The 16,497-nt window shown below is 39.7% G+C and overlaps 1 protein-coding gene across 7 annotated transcripts in view; it reads right to left on the bottom strand.

Moving 5' to 3' along the window:
• The window catches only part of exoc3l2b (exocyst complex component 3-like 2b), a 227,356-nt gene that overhangs the window by 46,768 nt on the left and 164,091 nt on the right, over nucleotides 1–16,497 (bottom strand). For all 7 annotated transcript variants that reach the window (XM_076281811.1, XM_076281810.1, XM_076281807.1 and 4 more), the window contains 6 exons: nucleotides 14,630–15,305; nucleotides 12,820–12,934; nucleotides 12,367–12,477; nucleotides 11,519–11,619; nucleotides 5,045–5,158; nucleotides 1,258–1,393 (listed from right to left, as the gene is read on the bottom strand). In XM_076281811.1, the coding sequence (XP_076137926.1) occupies nucleotides 1,258–1,393; nucleotides 5,045–5,158; nucleotides 11,519–11,619; nucleotides 12,367–12,477; nucleotides 12,820–12,934; nucleotides 14,630–15,305 (1,253 nt within the window). The remainder of the gene's footprint in view (nucleotides 1–1,257; nucleotides 1,394–5,044; nucleotides 5,159–11,518; nucleotides 11,620–12,366; nucleotides 12,478–12,819; nucleotides 12,935–14,629; nucleotides 15,306–16,497) is intronic.

Raw genomic sequence — 16,497 nt, 5'->3', positions numbered from 1 at the left:
TATACTTGGTACCAATAGATAGCCCTGTGTCTCCTCTTTCTTCTGATATGCTTGCCATATCTATGCGATCACGGGTTCGCGAGTAATTCAAAGGAGAGTAATGGGTGCGCAGGTAAACTATAAATATGAATCAATTTGATTTAATTTCATGATTTTTTATTTTTTTATTTTCATACTTGATCGCACAGGCAAGAGTTTAGTCTCGTTGGAAAGCCCCACTTCTGCTCTGTCACGCAATTCAAGTTTCATCTCACTGCGATGAACAGTTCTGGAGCAATGTAGGCTAACAAAGAACTCAGGCAAAGCAGCCTCTGCCTGACCAGCTATGGCAAGAACCACACGCAGTCAGCAAATTATGTTTTTTATATAAAGTAGCCTAGCCTAGGCCCTATTAGCCTATTTTTGTAACAGCGTTACCGCAGGCATCCGATTATTTCTGATCAGCCCCACACTTCAATGTCAGACTAAGGACAGCCCAACGCAGCTCACTTGGCTATGATTTGTGACACATTCTAACATCTTATTAGCATTAATGTTCCAACTCATCATCAACTCACCTGTTGTTACTGAGGTTAAGTAGTAGCCTAGTCTACTGTCAAGTGTTTTTAACAGATGACTTGAATTGTCCCGCTGCTGCTGCTGCTGCTGCACTAGGCCTAGCCTACTCACGATTTGATCACAACCATGGGCTACACTTCCTGACTAGGCCAATGGTCGTAGATAGAGTGCAGTAATTGGTTCAGTCCCTGCTTTGCAAAGTGTTGGCAAAGTGCCGTCGAAAATGGCAGCAATTCTTTTTTCTTTTCTTTTTTACTTTTCACTGAACGGAGCTGGGGGGGCCAGCAGGGTGGCCAAGCTTTGACCAGTGGTGGCCGTGGCCCCCCCTGGCCACCACGTAGCTCCGCCCCTGTCCAGAGTTATTGCCTAGTTAATGGCTTAAAAGAGCCATTTCATTTGACGTAGTTAAGCTGCCCCCAAAGGCTCTGATATATGCAATTCAGTTGCATATTATTCCATAAGGCTCTGATATATGCAATTCAGTTGCATATTATTCCATATTAAATGCATATTCTAGTTTTATTCAAAACTACACCTATCATTGTTATTTTGGTCCCAAATGAAAATGTACACTTCTTATCCTCCAACAATAGACCCTAGGTTGTTGTTTGACCTGAGTATCTTTTAAGCTGTTTTACAAAGTTGCTAATGATCTAATTTACTCAGGCAATATTTTTGTAGCATATCATAATCACTTACCCTTATATTTTCAAAAAGTCTGTCACTTAAAAGTCTCACTCCAAGGTTCATGACTCTATCCAGGGAAGCATTGGCTCTGTGAGCAGAGTCTGCACTAGCAGCAGATTCACAACGCTGACACTGTTGCACAAATCTCCTGTGTATGGACACACACACACACACACACACACACACACACACACACACACACACACACACACACACACACACACACACACACAAACAAACCAAAACATTTAAATACACACATACACACAGAGAAGTAAACACACACACAGGGTCACATAGTACAGACAAGCAAAACAAAACAGACACCCTGTAAGTCAAGTGTGCGTCATCATTTACTTGGTTAAATCTAGATAAAAGTAAATGCCATAATTAGCACAATTCAGCAAAAAGGGTCACAAATGCAATAAATGCATTACCATACATATACTCAATCACATTTAAGATACGGTTTAGTCTATCCTCACTGGCCGGACATAACTTTTACTCAAACATCATGGCAGTTTATAGTCTGGAGACAACTTGGAGACAAAGTGTTGAAAATGTGGATTAGGAACAGCAAACAGTATGAGGGCTACACTTTCAAGCTTTTCATCTATGTCTGACCAAAAACTCATTTTACTCATCACTTTCAGGAGGCAATAAAAACAAAATCAGCAACACAACAGGCTCTAATTTGTATGACGCACAAACTAACACAGCTTAAACAAGCCTATGCAAATCAAATTTAAAAGCAAGTTTCTGATTTCCTTCTCAGAAAAACCTACTAGATTAGGGCCGTTTTAGCCTGCTACATTAAAGGCTTTTTTACCTTAAAATTATGTTTCCAAAAACATTTTGATGGCACATAAATTCTTAATAGGGCGAACGGCACCTGCAACACTCTGAGCAGGCATCGAAATGGAAAAGAGCTGCTATGCTATAGGCTGTAGAGTACAAATAGACAGGCTACTTCGGAGCTCTCTTTCTACAGACTGCTGTCGGTGCATTCCCTCTATATTGTATAGGAATTATGCTCATAGTTTGTTGAAAAAGACGCACACTTAGTTCATTTATTATTGCCCTTCTCAACTGTAGGGGGACCCCAAGAGCAAATCTTCTTTCATGCTGCTGGAAAGCATGGAATTTATCAATTTGAACGTGAGTGGTGTCACCACTCGGATCTCACGTCAAGTCTCAATTCTTATACCTACGTTTTTGAGGTGGCATATTACGGATCAGCAGTAAATCAGGATGGGAAAGCTGAAGTTGAATTCAATGATTTTAAATGTTGTATTGAAAATTTTCTAACTTCACTGTCACTGTGAATGCTTTTACATTTTGCTATATTTTCTTTATTCTGTTTCCTATTTGTACTTTTAATTGTGTTTTAATAATCTCCCTCCCTCAATTCGATTAGCAGACACCCTCCCTATTTTTAAGTCTAAACTTAAAACATACCTCTTTAGTGCTTCCCATAGTTAGGTATGGTGCAGTGTGGAACTTTAACCACCTCAGGGTTTTTTGGAATGGACCACCCTGCTGTGTCGTCGTGTGGCTGGCACCCCAGTCATGCGTGCGATGGTGGTCACTGACCATACCTGCGCTGGTGCTGACTACCCCTCACCACGCCTTAGTTATGCTGCTATAGTATAGCGCTGTCATGGACTTTTCATGCGTCACGCCGTACAACCCATCTTCTCTCTTCTTCCCTCCCTCTCGCTCAACTGTCCCTCCTACCTCTTCTCTCTGTCTTGCCGTTCAATCCCTCTTCTCCCCCCCCTCTCTCTACTCTCCTTCTCTTGCCTTTTCTCTCTAGTATAACACTATATAGTACCATTGAAATACTAACCATCATGATTACCATCATGACTAATGAATACTAACAATACTAACCCACTCTATATGTCTCTTTTCCCCCCCTTATCTCACTTGTGATGTAAACCATTACCAGCCATCAGCCATCCTTGTGTTTGGCCCTAATCGCACCTGAAGTCCCATCCCTATGACTGCCCTACCACCGCCTGTTGCTGTCCCCTTACCCGGACTCCTGGCCCGCACAGCCTAGTGACCCACTACTTGCCCTACGACAACTCCTAATCCCTGTGGACAATTCATTCCCTACACTGGACTATTTGAACTTTCTGACACTAAATAGGATTCATGCATTATCATACTGGATATGTAACCATCCTACCTCTTTGTAACATATACCTCAGGTGGCTTTAAACACCATGTTCTATTCTCTACACCTAACTAACCTTTCATTTATCATGTACACAGACCTTACTGCCCTGTAACTGACCCTAGGAAGATGGATCAGGCCCTTGAGTCGTAGATCTGCTCGAGGTTTCTTCCTATATGTATCTCCAATTCGAGGGAGTTTTTCCTCTCTCTGAATGTTTTAACACTCTGAAACGTCATGAGACATGTGTAATGTTTTGGCGCTCTATAATTGAAAACAAATTGAAAATTTGTGTTGTATGTTTTGTTTTCCTTCTTATTAGGTGCTACCTTTCTTGGCCTGGGCTCATTTGGAAGAGATTTCTGTCTCAATGTGACTACCCTGGTTAAACAAAGGATAAAATCCAAGCCCACAGCAATATTGCAATAAACAAACTACTGTAATTGCGTCTAGCACATTCACTTTAATGGTATTGTAATGCTCAACAATGCTATTGGTCGGCTTTAACCAAACTTTTCACTAGTTCCTGACACCTGACTCTGCCCACTTTGTACCTTTGATCACATCTTACCCCTTGTTTTACTGTGCATGCACTATAATTATCACTGGGGGAATATGATACAATCCTCGGGCCCTAAATGTTCAAAAATGCTATTTGTTAACTCATTGAGTGCCAAAAACGTAATATTACGTTTTTCCTTCCCATGCGTTGAGTGCCAAAAACGTAATATTAAGTTTTTAGCTTTTTTTTAAATTACGAAACTAGACACTCTAACACACCTTATATGTGATTTTGGGAACTCTGTGATGAATGGAAATTAAATATATGACGATCGAAAACTCATGAAAACGCACAATCTGGACATTTTATCTGGACATTTTATCATAACTCGATTGCCGCTTTGGGTCGAATCAGTGACGCATGCACGTCATCTCAAAACCAGGCCATTTTCGTGGGTCTATCACTAGGTGGCAGTCTCGCCAGGTCTCGCTGATCACTTCATGAAAGACGTTATATCTCCATTTCTAGAAAAAAAAACAGTGATTTTGATGAAAACTAGCCACTGTTTAGCTTGGGATTTCTCAGGAACAGAGGCGTGTAGAAATACACGGTTTGCACCCACTGAGAGCCTCACCTTTTAAACGAGCCATTGTATGTGTTCATAGCTATAACACAGAATATGCTGTGGCTGTACAAAAATCATCAACAATGGTCTAGATTGCTGGCACTCTAGGACAAAGCTTCCGAAAACAGCTTGGCATTCAATGAGTTAAGCAATAAATATACAAATATTGCAATCACCACTTATTTTCACTGTGTGGTTTCTGCAGCATGGAAGCCTGTTCATAGTGCATGCTGCGGATTGAAATTAGAGCCCTATGAAACAATTTGACACTTAGTGTTTTCATAGGCATATCATAGCATATCAGCAAGCATTTGTCAGTGCTAATGTTTATGGTGTTTATAAGCCTTTTATGCAGTTAGCTTGCTTGTTTCAGATCAAAACATAATGGTACTTCAATGCAGTAATTCTACCCATCCACATTTAGTCCACACCATTGTCTCCAAATGTATATGTTCATAAACATCTGACCATGCAAAGCACACCAACAAACCTAAAAGATGGACAGCAGTTGACCAGAGCAATGATTGTAGAAATGTATCCATTTCCATCTTCTCCAAATTCCCACACAAGAGGTTCAAGGAACATTTCAACTTTCCTCTGGAAGCTATAGAAACATTTATAGGAGATTATTAATTAAGGACCAGAAATAATATATCAAATAAACATATCAGCCACAGAGAAATGTTAGCCACAATTTCTAGGCATTCAAGGAGGATCAGATGATATTAAGTGTTAAACTGTTAGTTTTCATGTTTCTTGTTCCAAGCATCAGCTGACTTGCGAAGGCTTGAATGTGTTTAAGCAGTGGACTCTACACTTTAAACTTTGCACTGTAGAAATCATGCAATATTAACTAATTCTGTGTTACAAACCTCCTTAAAGGAAAAATCCGGAGTTAAAACAACCTGGGTTGCGGTAGTCAAGTCAAGTCAAGTCAGTTTAATTTTTATAGCACAGTTAACACGCACAGAGTGCAACCCAAAGCATTCCACGTACAAGACACATAATAAAAAGACAAAAGATGCCGGAATGAGCGACATAATCGCCAGCGTACCCGTGACATCAAGACATGACAAATACATTTAAAAAATAACAAAACACAAAAGAAGCCGGATGTAGCGTCGTAGTTGCCAGCCTACCCGTGACACCAAGACATACAAGACACACAACAAACAAATGAACAAAAGAAAAGTAAAAAAATAAAATAGAAAATAAAAAATCATGTTAAATTAGTCCAATTTCCAAACTCAAATCAGTGGGCGCGTTCAATCATGCAGTGATGTGCAGATCTGGCTAAATCTTACATTACAAACATGCCATTCAGCCAGATCTGCACAACACTAGAAGTCGAACATGCCCACTGATTTGACATTACTGGAACACAAAGTCAAACAATGTGCTTTCTTCAGAAACAGGTCTTGTGTGTACCTCTCTGTACACTTTCAAAGTTCACAATACTTTAGTCTTGTCAGTGATGCACAGTGCGGAGGATGGTGAGATAGTGAGGAGGATGGTGAGATAGTGAGGCAAAAATATCCATAAGGATCACAGTTGGAGAGTAAAAAAGTAGCAACTTGAAGTCACCAAATCTCCAAAAAACATCAGATTCAACCTCCATGCTAATACATTATTTAGAAGGCATTTAACTACAAATGAAATGAAAATTGAGCTTTTTGGCAACAAACACTCAAGGGTTGTTTGGTGAACATAGAAAGATGCTGATGCCTACTGTTAAATATGATGGAGGGTCAGTGTTGCTTTGGGGCTGTTTTTCCTCCAAATGCCCTATGAACCTTGAAGTAATATGAACTCCCTAAAATACCTAGACATTTTGAATCCAAATCTGGCTGCCTCTGACATCACACTAAATCCCAGTCATGACTCTCAGTCTCAGGTCAATGAGTCAAAATTCCAATTTGATATGACAGCATTGACAGGATTTTATTATTATTCCGCTGACCGCTTTTTCTGCACACAATTTCTCTTCAACCGTTTAACCTAGAACCTTTGTTCAAACTTGGTAAGGTTGTTCTTCAAATGGACCAGGTTGCAATGACTTCTCATATTTGTAACTTTTATACTTTTTACACTATAAATTAAAAACTATTTAAAACTAGAAAAGCATTTCCTGAAGGAAATACAGTGCATGAAAATGCAAAAATATGAGGTAAAATATCATACAGAGTAAAAACAAACTATATTGGTTGCTAGGTAGATGAGGTTTAATATAGTTGGAATGACTGAACAGTTAAATAGGTGGATAGTTTGAATGGTTAAATTATTTAGGTAGATAGTTGACGATAACTGACAGTTGGAATGGCTCTAATGTTTGCTAGCAGTTATGTTAACTATGTTAACAAAGATAATAATGCTAACCAAGTTAATAATGTTAACTTAGTTAATTTAGCTAATGTTTTCCAGCAGTTTTTTAAAAAAAATGCTAATAATGTTAATGCTGTTAACTATGCTAACAATGTTAACTATGAGACTTAGCTAACTTAGCTAATAATTTATAGTAGTTGTGCTAAAAAATTAAGAATGCTAACATGCTAACTATAATAACCATGTGACTTAGCTAACCTAGCTAATAATTTTTAGTTGTTATGCTAACTAGCATGTTAACATGCTAACTATGCTAACCACGTGGCTTAGCTAACCTAGCTAATCATTTTTACCAGTTTTGCTAAAAATGTTAACAATGTTAGCAATGCTAACATGCTAACTATGTTAACCATGCTAACTAGCTACAGTGGGTAGGAGTCATAGTTGATGACAAGTGTTGACATAGTTGATGACAAGTTAAAAGTTGTTGATAGACAGCTAGTTTAATAGATAGTTTAATAATAGTTTAAAAGTAGACTGCTTAAAAGTTGAATGTGTATAGTTTAAAAGTTTAAAAGTTGAATGTAGATAGTTTAAAAGTTGTTGATAGACAGCTAGTTTAATAGATAGATAGTTTAATGATAGTTTAAAAGTAGACAGTTTAAAAGTTAAATATAAAAAGTTCAGTAGTTTAATGGGTTACATTGTTTAACAGTGGATTATTGTAGTGAGGACTTTTATTTTGAAACAGTTTTGGGGAAACAGTTGAATAGGATGTGTAGTCTTAATTGACCCAGATTGTATGCTTAAAGCCTGAGGCTGCAGGTGGCCTGAACACCTGCCATAGGATTCTAATTGCTTAATGGCCGTATTATGATGTCATAATCGGCAATGTTAAGTCTATGGGGATTTTTAAAAAGTTTTTCTTTAATAGTTTAAAAAGTATAAAAGTTTCAAAAGACATACCAACCTGATCTGTTTGAAGACCTACGTTACAAAGTTTGAATGAAGTTTCTAAGTTAAACTGTTCAAGAAAAATTGCGTACGGAAAAAGTGGCTGCAGGTGACCTGAACACCTGCCATAGGATTCTAATTGCTTAATGGCCGTATTATGATGTCATAATCGGCAATGTTAAGTCTATGGGGATTTAAAAAAAAATGTCATGCACTGTAATAATAATAAGAAGTTGCCTAGGAAGAACAGTACAGTGCTTTTTCATGCACTGTAATAAGAAAAAGTTGTTGTTGTTGCCTAGGAAGAACAGTACAGTGCATTTTCATGCACTGTAATTAAAGACTTAAAGGCCGTGTTGCAGGGTTCATTTTCCAATGAATTTGCACAATTTGCTTGTTGATAAAAAACATTTCAACTGTTATCCATTGTATTTGATGTTGTTGGGTATCACAAAACGGAATATAATACGAAAAAGCAGGTACTATTTCACAGCATTTGAAGTGATTCTCCTTTCCCCCACAATGCATTGCATTATGTCACCTTGGGGAGACTACAGACCAAAGCCCACCTTGAGAACCTTGAGAGTAACGAGAGAGGAGTAAAGAGAGACGAGTAAGGGATTGTTCAGCAGTAGATAGCGCAGATTATAGATAAATAGATAGGCTATAGATAGCCTAGATATGTATATAGACAGATAGATAGCTAGATAGATCATGTCATTATGCTGGTCACAGGGGAGCTCCTCGACCAGCGGCCGAAATGCACTCACTTCCCTAGTTACTGCAGCTCTCCACCACAGTTTCCATCGGGACGGCACAGCCCACACAAGCACCTGCAAAACTGCGACTTGCCCATATTATCTCCCTCTTTGGTAAGCCGTACCCTGACGATGTCAATGGCAATCAATCACGAGCAGTAGTTATCGAAAATATTCATGCTGAAGACACGACCAGCCTAATCGGCGGCGGCTAGAAGCTAAGTTATCTAACTGGGGTGGCTCACAGGTGGGACTAAAAAGTTAGCCCAGCTAGCCATCATGATGCTTCATATTCTGATCTTCTGACTAAGTGGTAGCCTACTTATCTGAACTAACGACATGATCACTATCACTAGATATAAAGAATGTTGACTTTCATTCGGTGCTGTTCACTGACAGTAACAAAAAAAGTGTCGTAATGTTATAAGCATAATACATTGAACTGAATAGGTGCATTATGTAGCCTCATAACGAGGCCTCTCAAATTCAGAAAATTGCATTATAAAATCGGAAGACATTGTTATCTTTGTTAGACCATAGGGTCGTTGTCATATAAATGCTGTAACGAAATTCGAAGTGTAAATATACAAACTTTATGTTGGAAGTGTAACCGCGACCGTTTCCCATAGGAATGAATGTAAAACATACCCACCAAAACGAGACCTCCCGAAATTCAGAAAAATTACTAAATTGATATCAGGCACCGTTATTACCATTGGTAGATCATAGGGTAGCTGTGATATAAATGCTGTGACGAAATTCGAAGTGTAAATATACAAACTTTATGTTGAAAGTGTAACCGCGACCGTTTCCCATAGGAATGAATGTAAAACATATACCCTCAAAAAATGAGACCTCCCGAAATTCAGAAAAAATACTAAATTGATATCAGGCACCGTTATTACCATTGGTAGATCATAGGGTAGCTGTGATATAAATGCTGTGACGAAATTCGAAGTGTAAATATACAAACTTTATGTTGAAAGTGTAACCGCGATGTCCATTGAAATGCATTGAAATGAATGAAGCGCAGATCAAGTAGTCCCCAAAGTGACGTCATCACCGGAATTGCGTACAAAAAACCCGCTAATGCTAAAAACAACAAAAACTGGCTTTTAACACCATTTGGAGACATTTTTAAAATGATATACATATATTGAGTGCTTTATGTACCCATTAATCAACAGTGGTGTTTAACCTGCAACACAGGCTTTAACATTGGCCATTATGACATCATGATAGTAACTAGAAATGCAATTCCCAAGGAATTACTAGTGCATGAAAATGCAAAAAATATTATGTAAAATATTATACAGAGTAAAAACAAATAATGCCGATATAGTTACTATAGTGTTGCTAGGGTACATATAATGGTTGCTATGCCAAATAAAGTGGTTGTTATGCTGGTCACTAGGGTAATCATGTTGGTTGCTATGGTGGTTGCTAGGTTGACATAGTAGTGGTTGCTAGGTTGTTGTTATATAATTCAGATGGTTGCTAAGTTGTTGCTAGGGGACATATGGTGGTTGCTATGCAAAATAAAGCATTTGCTATGACGGTTGCTAGGGTAATCATGTTGGTTGCTATGGTGGTTGCTAGGCTGACATTATAGTGGTGGTTGCTAGGTTGTTGCTAGGGTCATTAAGATGATTGCTAAGGTGTTGCTAAGGTAGTTGTGGCGGTTGCTATAGTTACTCAACAAATGAGATTACCTAGCAACTAGCACAGCAACGACAACAACTAATCTAGCAACAGCCTAGCAACCACCTCAAGTACCCTAGCAACAACCTATCAACCTCTTCCACAATGACAACCTAGCAACCAACATAGCAACCAACATGATTAACCTAGCAACCAGCATAGCAACCACCACAATTACCCTAGCAACAGCCTAGCAACCATGTCAAATACACTAGCAACAGCCTAGCAACCTAGCTAAGTAACATGGTTAGTATAGCATAACTGCTAGCAAACATTAAATAAGTGACATGGTTAGCATAGTTAATATTGTTAACATAAGTATTATACTCTTTTGATCAGTGAGGGAAATTTGGTCTCTGTATTTATCCCAATCTGTGAATTAGTGACCGATCAGCACACAGTGAACACATAGTGAGGTGAAGCACACACTAATCCCGACGCAGTGAGCTGTCTGCTACAGCTACGCTCGGGTGCGGTGAGGAGCTAGGTGCCTTACTCAAGGGTACTTCAGCCGTGCCTACTGGTCGGGGTTCAAACCGACAACCCTCCGGTTACAACCCCTAATCTGTATAGCATTGTTAGCATAACTGCTAGCAAACATTAGCTAAGTAACATGGTTAACATAGTTAGCATGACTGCTAGCCAACATTAGCTAAGTTAGCTGTTTTAACACTATATTTTACATCATAGGTTTTACATTGTCATGCACTGGTAATTCCCTGGAATTACGTTTTCTAGCTGCTGTTACTGCTGCTGTTTTTGGGGTCAGAAAAAAGCGGGGAAAAAAATTCTGAATAGGAACACCATATACACCTCTAATGTAGTATAGTATAATTTTGTATCGTAGGTCTGCAATAATCAGGAGGAATTCTTTTAAATTACCTAATGATTTCATATCAATACCCCTTTTTCCAGATCACATACATGCTGATGAATAATTGTTGGTGTGTTTGTTGTGGTACAAATCATGTTATACCATTATACAGCCCTACACAATTAGCACCCCTGGAATCTTTTGATGATTTATCTTGGTCTCACACTGAAAACACTGAGGAAAAATCCAATCTTGATGGGAATAAATCACCTCATCAAGAAAATTATTTGTAACAAAAACACATGTGCCACAATAATTTGCACCCCAATATCCAATACTTCAATACTGTAAAGCCTTCAATAAAACAGCTCTTATGTGTTATCATATAACATCTTCTAAAGCTGGTGAATCTCACCTGTACAGGAAGTCTGCCAACCCATTTAGACTGCACTGGGACACACGAGCCCCAAGGTCTTTGCTTATTGCAGCTGATCTGTCTAGGTCTTCCTGCAACATCTTTAAGATAACATACAATAAAAACAAAGTACTGACTCAACCATAATAGCACATTGTTATTAGACCAATTCAACCACTCAGAATGAAGAGATTTATATCCATGTGCCTTTGGCCATCTATCTTCATGCAACTTTTACTGATATACATATAATATCCGCAAATAAAAGGCTACACATACGGAGGCATTTATTCCAGAATTCCTAGGGTTAGGGTTAGGGTTAAGCCTAGGTGCCTGTTCAGGTTTAACACTATGTGACATTAACCTTGAAATCCAGACCCGGAAATCTAGACAGATTAAGGGTCTGGCCACAAGTATGGCCCAACTCGAGGGGCGGCACCAAGCATCCATTTGAAAATATCGCTGCACGTAATTGGATTACACTACGACCAATGTTTACTGACTGATTCTGGACTACGACGATTGGTGCAGCTCGGTTTCATGGGCATAGGTAATGAGCATCATTACTCGTTGCCAGAGTAACTCGCTGAGCAAATTCAAATTGAGCTCTCGCGAAAACTCTGGATTTCCAGGGTAATGTGACATTGCACTTAGGTAATACTGACAATTAATAAGTCTATATTAGTAACATGTCATCATCATGGGGTACTGTCTGTCACTGATTGATTTAACTAATTTTAGTTGGCATTTGCCATCACATGTTTATAACAGGACTCTTATAATGAAATGCTCAAGTAAAGTACAGATTTTCTGTGAGATATGTTCAACATGTCCTGTTGGTAACTGACTTGAGTGACAGTATCAGCTAAGGAGATCTGGCAGTCCTCTGAGCTTAAACATTCCTTCCAACTCTTCTCTTCCTCATCCAGCAAACGGGAAAGCTCATTGGTCACTTTTCCCTAAAACAGGGCATCAAACATCAAATATTAGAATGCAACTGTTTGTTTGCTATAATCATAAAAATGTTACTTTCACAACATGTCTGGAATATTTTGTCCAGATTGGCTCTTCCCTATTTAGGTAGGAGTTGCATAATGTAGCAAAGGAAAGAATGTGTTGGGCTTCTATTGTGTGATGACGACTGTGGACAGGAAAACCATGACTTGACCCTGAAATGCCTTACTGTAACGAGATGCTGGGTTTGTCCACCACTTAAAGTGAATAGGAAGTGCCTCAGGTTCACCCTTTCCGCATACCAAGACAAGAAATTCACCAGCAGGTTACTGAACTAATGGCCTTACCCTGACTGAGTTCAGGCAGTCCAGTTCAAGTTTGTCAGTTGCCTCAGAGGGTAACAGCGCTGCTAGCTTCCAGTGGCTGATGGTAGTCATTGTGCTGACTATTCCTAGAACATCCCTGCAAACAATTGTGAGAGAAGACAAAAACATGGCTGAAAAAAAGGTGTCAAAGAATAATATATATAAATTGAGATATTAAGAGAGTTTACATACAGGAAAAAGAAGTTTTCTCTTTCAGTTCACAATGTTAACAAATGGGAGTCATGCTGCTCTCCAATCACCCGTCTCAGGGATTTTTTCCAAGGGCAACTGCATATATAAGGCCACTTCGCAATAAACTAGTCCTCTGCATTCTTCAGTGATCAATATGATTTTGAACCAGCACTTAAAGAACAAAGCCAGACTTAAAATCAATCTGAGTAGCCACCGTGTCCACCTATTATGGAACAGATACAGGGAGCTCACAGTGAACAAGCAAAGCTGGACAGAACTAGCCTTCTGGCACTCTCCAGACACATTGCACATAGACATGCTCTTGGGCTGGGTGAGCCACAGATGGGTTGTGTCCATGGATGGACCTTAGAGATGGCGCATGACATGCAGTGATGCCTCGTATTAAAAAAAAAAAAAAGAACGAAAAAAAAGCTATTTAAGCACCGAAATGAGGCACCGAAATCAACATTGTTATTCGATGCAATTACTACCGTTTGCGTCGGCACCGGTGCCATATTAGAACCGTGTTTCGGTGCCCAACCCTACATAGGAGGGCTACTCATAGGCATGAAGAGAGCAGGGGACTCATTCACTGAGTGTACCACCAGGGTGTGGTACACACACAGCTGGTAGCTTTTGGCAGTAGGCCGACAACTTTGCCCAACACTGACAAGTGAATGCATCCAAATGGTGGGCCGTGGCGTCAAATGAACAGCTGCAGCTCACTGGCACTAGGGTTGGGCACCGAAACACGGTTCTAAGCATTTGGGAACACAGTGAATTAACTGGAAAGTAGAGTCCCTGTTAGATTAGCTTGCTTGCAAATGCCGTTGTCCATGACCTGGCAGTTCTATGGCAAGCGGTTTTAACATACCTTATGGCAACTTGAAAGCAGAGCTTACCATTGTGTGTGCATGCATGGCAAGCTGTTTTAACATTTATATGTATTATTCGTAGGAGCAATGAGATATATTGATAGTAAATTGAATATAACAGTTCAATTTCATGTTCAAATTTGTCTTATCAATAAAAAAAGCAATTCATGCTTTAGACCATTTTAATTTAAAACATTTTAAAAACAAATTACCGGTTCAGGCACCGGCACCATTTTAAAAGTATCGATTTAGCACCGGTATCAGATAAAACCCAAACGATACCCAACCCTACTCCTATGCCAGTGAGTTGTCCCAATCTGACACTGCATCTACTGTGGTTAGTCACTAATACACACATGAGCCTGACTTGTACTTTGTCGTCTGCTTTTATGACCACATGCCATCTGTGCACAGTTCTGGGTGAATACAGTCAATGAGGCGCAGTAGTATGCAATGCGTGTTCTCATTGATTTATATAAAGTAAACTCGACTATTGGATCGCTTCAGAATGCCTACAGACCAGTTTACTGCAGTGTGGCCTTATATAGGCAGTGGCATGCAAAAGAGTTGCATGACTGGAGATCAGATCAGTTCAGATCAGGTTCAGATCAATGACATCATCCAAGAATGACTCCCATTGGTTATTATCTCTGAAGAGAAGCAAGATTATATTAATAAGCATACATTTTCTACTGGGAATCTAAAGGATGCCTGTTGCTGCACACCTGTTGTAAATGTTGTAGATCCAGTCAAGTAGGGAGTAGATGTCTTTAAAGTGCAGCTGGCTATCCACAATGCTTTGTAAACGACGGGATACTGCCTGGTGGTAGCTCTGCACATATACCTGGAATGCATCATACTCCTTGGGGTAAACTGGCACTACATTGAGCCAAGCAGCCTTGAGGTCTTCTAACATGCAGGTCTTAATTTTGTCCAGGTAGATAAACATCTCCCCCCACTGCACCTCCCCTGCCTGAGGCAGGCAGCCATCAGCTGCCTCAGCCACAGCCTCCCTCCACTGATTCTTCATTTGCCGTGGCCGTGGCCCTCCAATAGCAGCCTTCTCTCCATTTGCCCAGGTACTGTCAGCCTGCTCCTCCTGCTGGAGAACCTGCACCACCAGCCCCAAATTAGGCCCAGCAGTAGGAACATGCAGGGCCTGTCGGACAACTTCCCACATCTCCTTCTTCAGCGCCTCATATAGGAGCTCCACATCCTTGGCCTTGCGCCTCCCACTGTCCTTGGACCCAGGAGAGGCCATGTCTTCTGGCACAGTGCCCCCTGCTGATGGGGAAATAACAGTGGATGCAGCCAGATCTGCACATTCCTGCTCCAGCTCCAGGATGTGTGTGTCAGCTAGAAACAGGTCTCTCTTGGTCACCAACTGCAAAATCTCCAGCACTAACAAAACAAACACAAATGGTGTCTATTATATTTCCATGGCCCAATTGAACACTAAATATTACCTTTAATTTATTTCAGGGGTTTTCAGTGGCACTCCATCAAAGCATTTCTGGTGGTCACTGTCCATGCTTTTAATAATGTAGTTTTAATGTGGGAATCACTCATTTTTATACAGTGGTGGTCCTCAGGTTACTTAAAATCAGAATGATGGTCCCTGGATCACAATCAGTTGAAAATCTCTGATTTATGTATGTTCTTGACTATTGTAATGCTCCTCTGGTGAACTGGCCAACTAGCAACCATGATCTCAAAATAAACTAGACAACCGAACACATCCAAACAGATAAAATAGATAGTTACGCTCCTTAATTATGATTGGCTGAATCATTGTTTAATAAAGTACAACCCTACACATTGACCTCATTTTGTTCTATATTACTGCGCTACCACAACTTGATACAAAAGTTAGAGTTGTTGTGTCTCGACGTTGCTTGGTTTTGGCTTTGCTTTTTGTGGAAGAATGATTATCTATGAAAATCATTAAATTTATCATTGCCATTCCTTAATTTGGTGAAATCTTGCCAGGTATATGTGGTAGCCGTATTAGAAAAAACAATAAGCCACTCGAGTCCGTAGGTTATAGAACAACAAACTATGAAAGATTATTCTGACCACAGTAACACCATGCATATGTGCTCATTTAAAAGGAACATGCATTTTCAAGTACACAGCAAAATCCTCCTCAAAAACTTTAGAAAGACATTTCTTTGACAGGAGCAGTGGTATTAAACATTTCAGTGAGACACTCCATAAACAATGGTAGTACAGACTGTATCTCACCATCCATCCCACATACTTTCCTGACAGGACATCATAAATATTTCGTCTGAAAAATCGGACTCGGTGTGTACACACCGAGTCCGATTTTTCAGACGAAATATTCGCACGAAATTACGCAGCCTATTAAACACATGCATTCGTATTAGTCTGTACACACCGAGGACGAAATTCGTTGCGATTAAAAACATTTTCGCAACGGTCTCATTTCATGCGAAATTTCGCATGCGAAAAAGAGCTGTTGACCAATCAAATAATGATTTTGCAGGGTTCCATTGATGTCACAATAGAACGACGAGCAGAAAAAAAGATGATAGATTGGGTGATCCTACTGCTCACGATGACTAGTCTC

This window comes from Alosa pseudoharengus, unplaced genomic scaffold (assembly GCF_046254945.1).
Source record: "Alosa pseudoharengus isolate Yale_2024_CS ecotype anadromous, Long Island Sound unplaced genomic scaffold, YU_APseudo_1.1 YU_APseudo_1.1_scf_13, whole genome shotgun sequence".
NCBI classification, from domain to species: Eukaryota; Metazoa; Chordata; class Actinopteri; order Clupeiformes; family Clupeidae; genus Alosa; species Alosa pseudoharengus.
The sequence above is the reverse complement of the archived record's forward strand: the minus strand, read 5'-3'. Positions and strand labels throughout refer to the sequence as shown.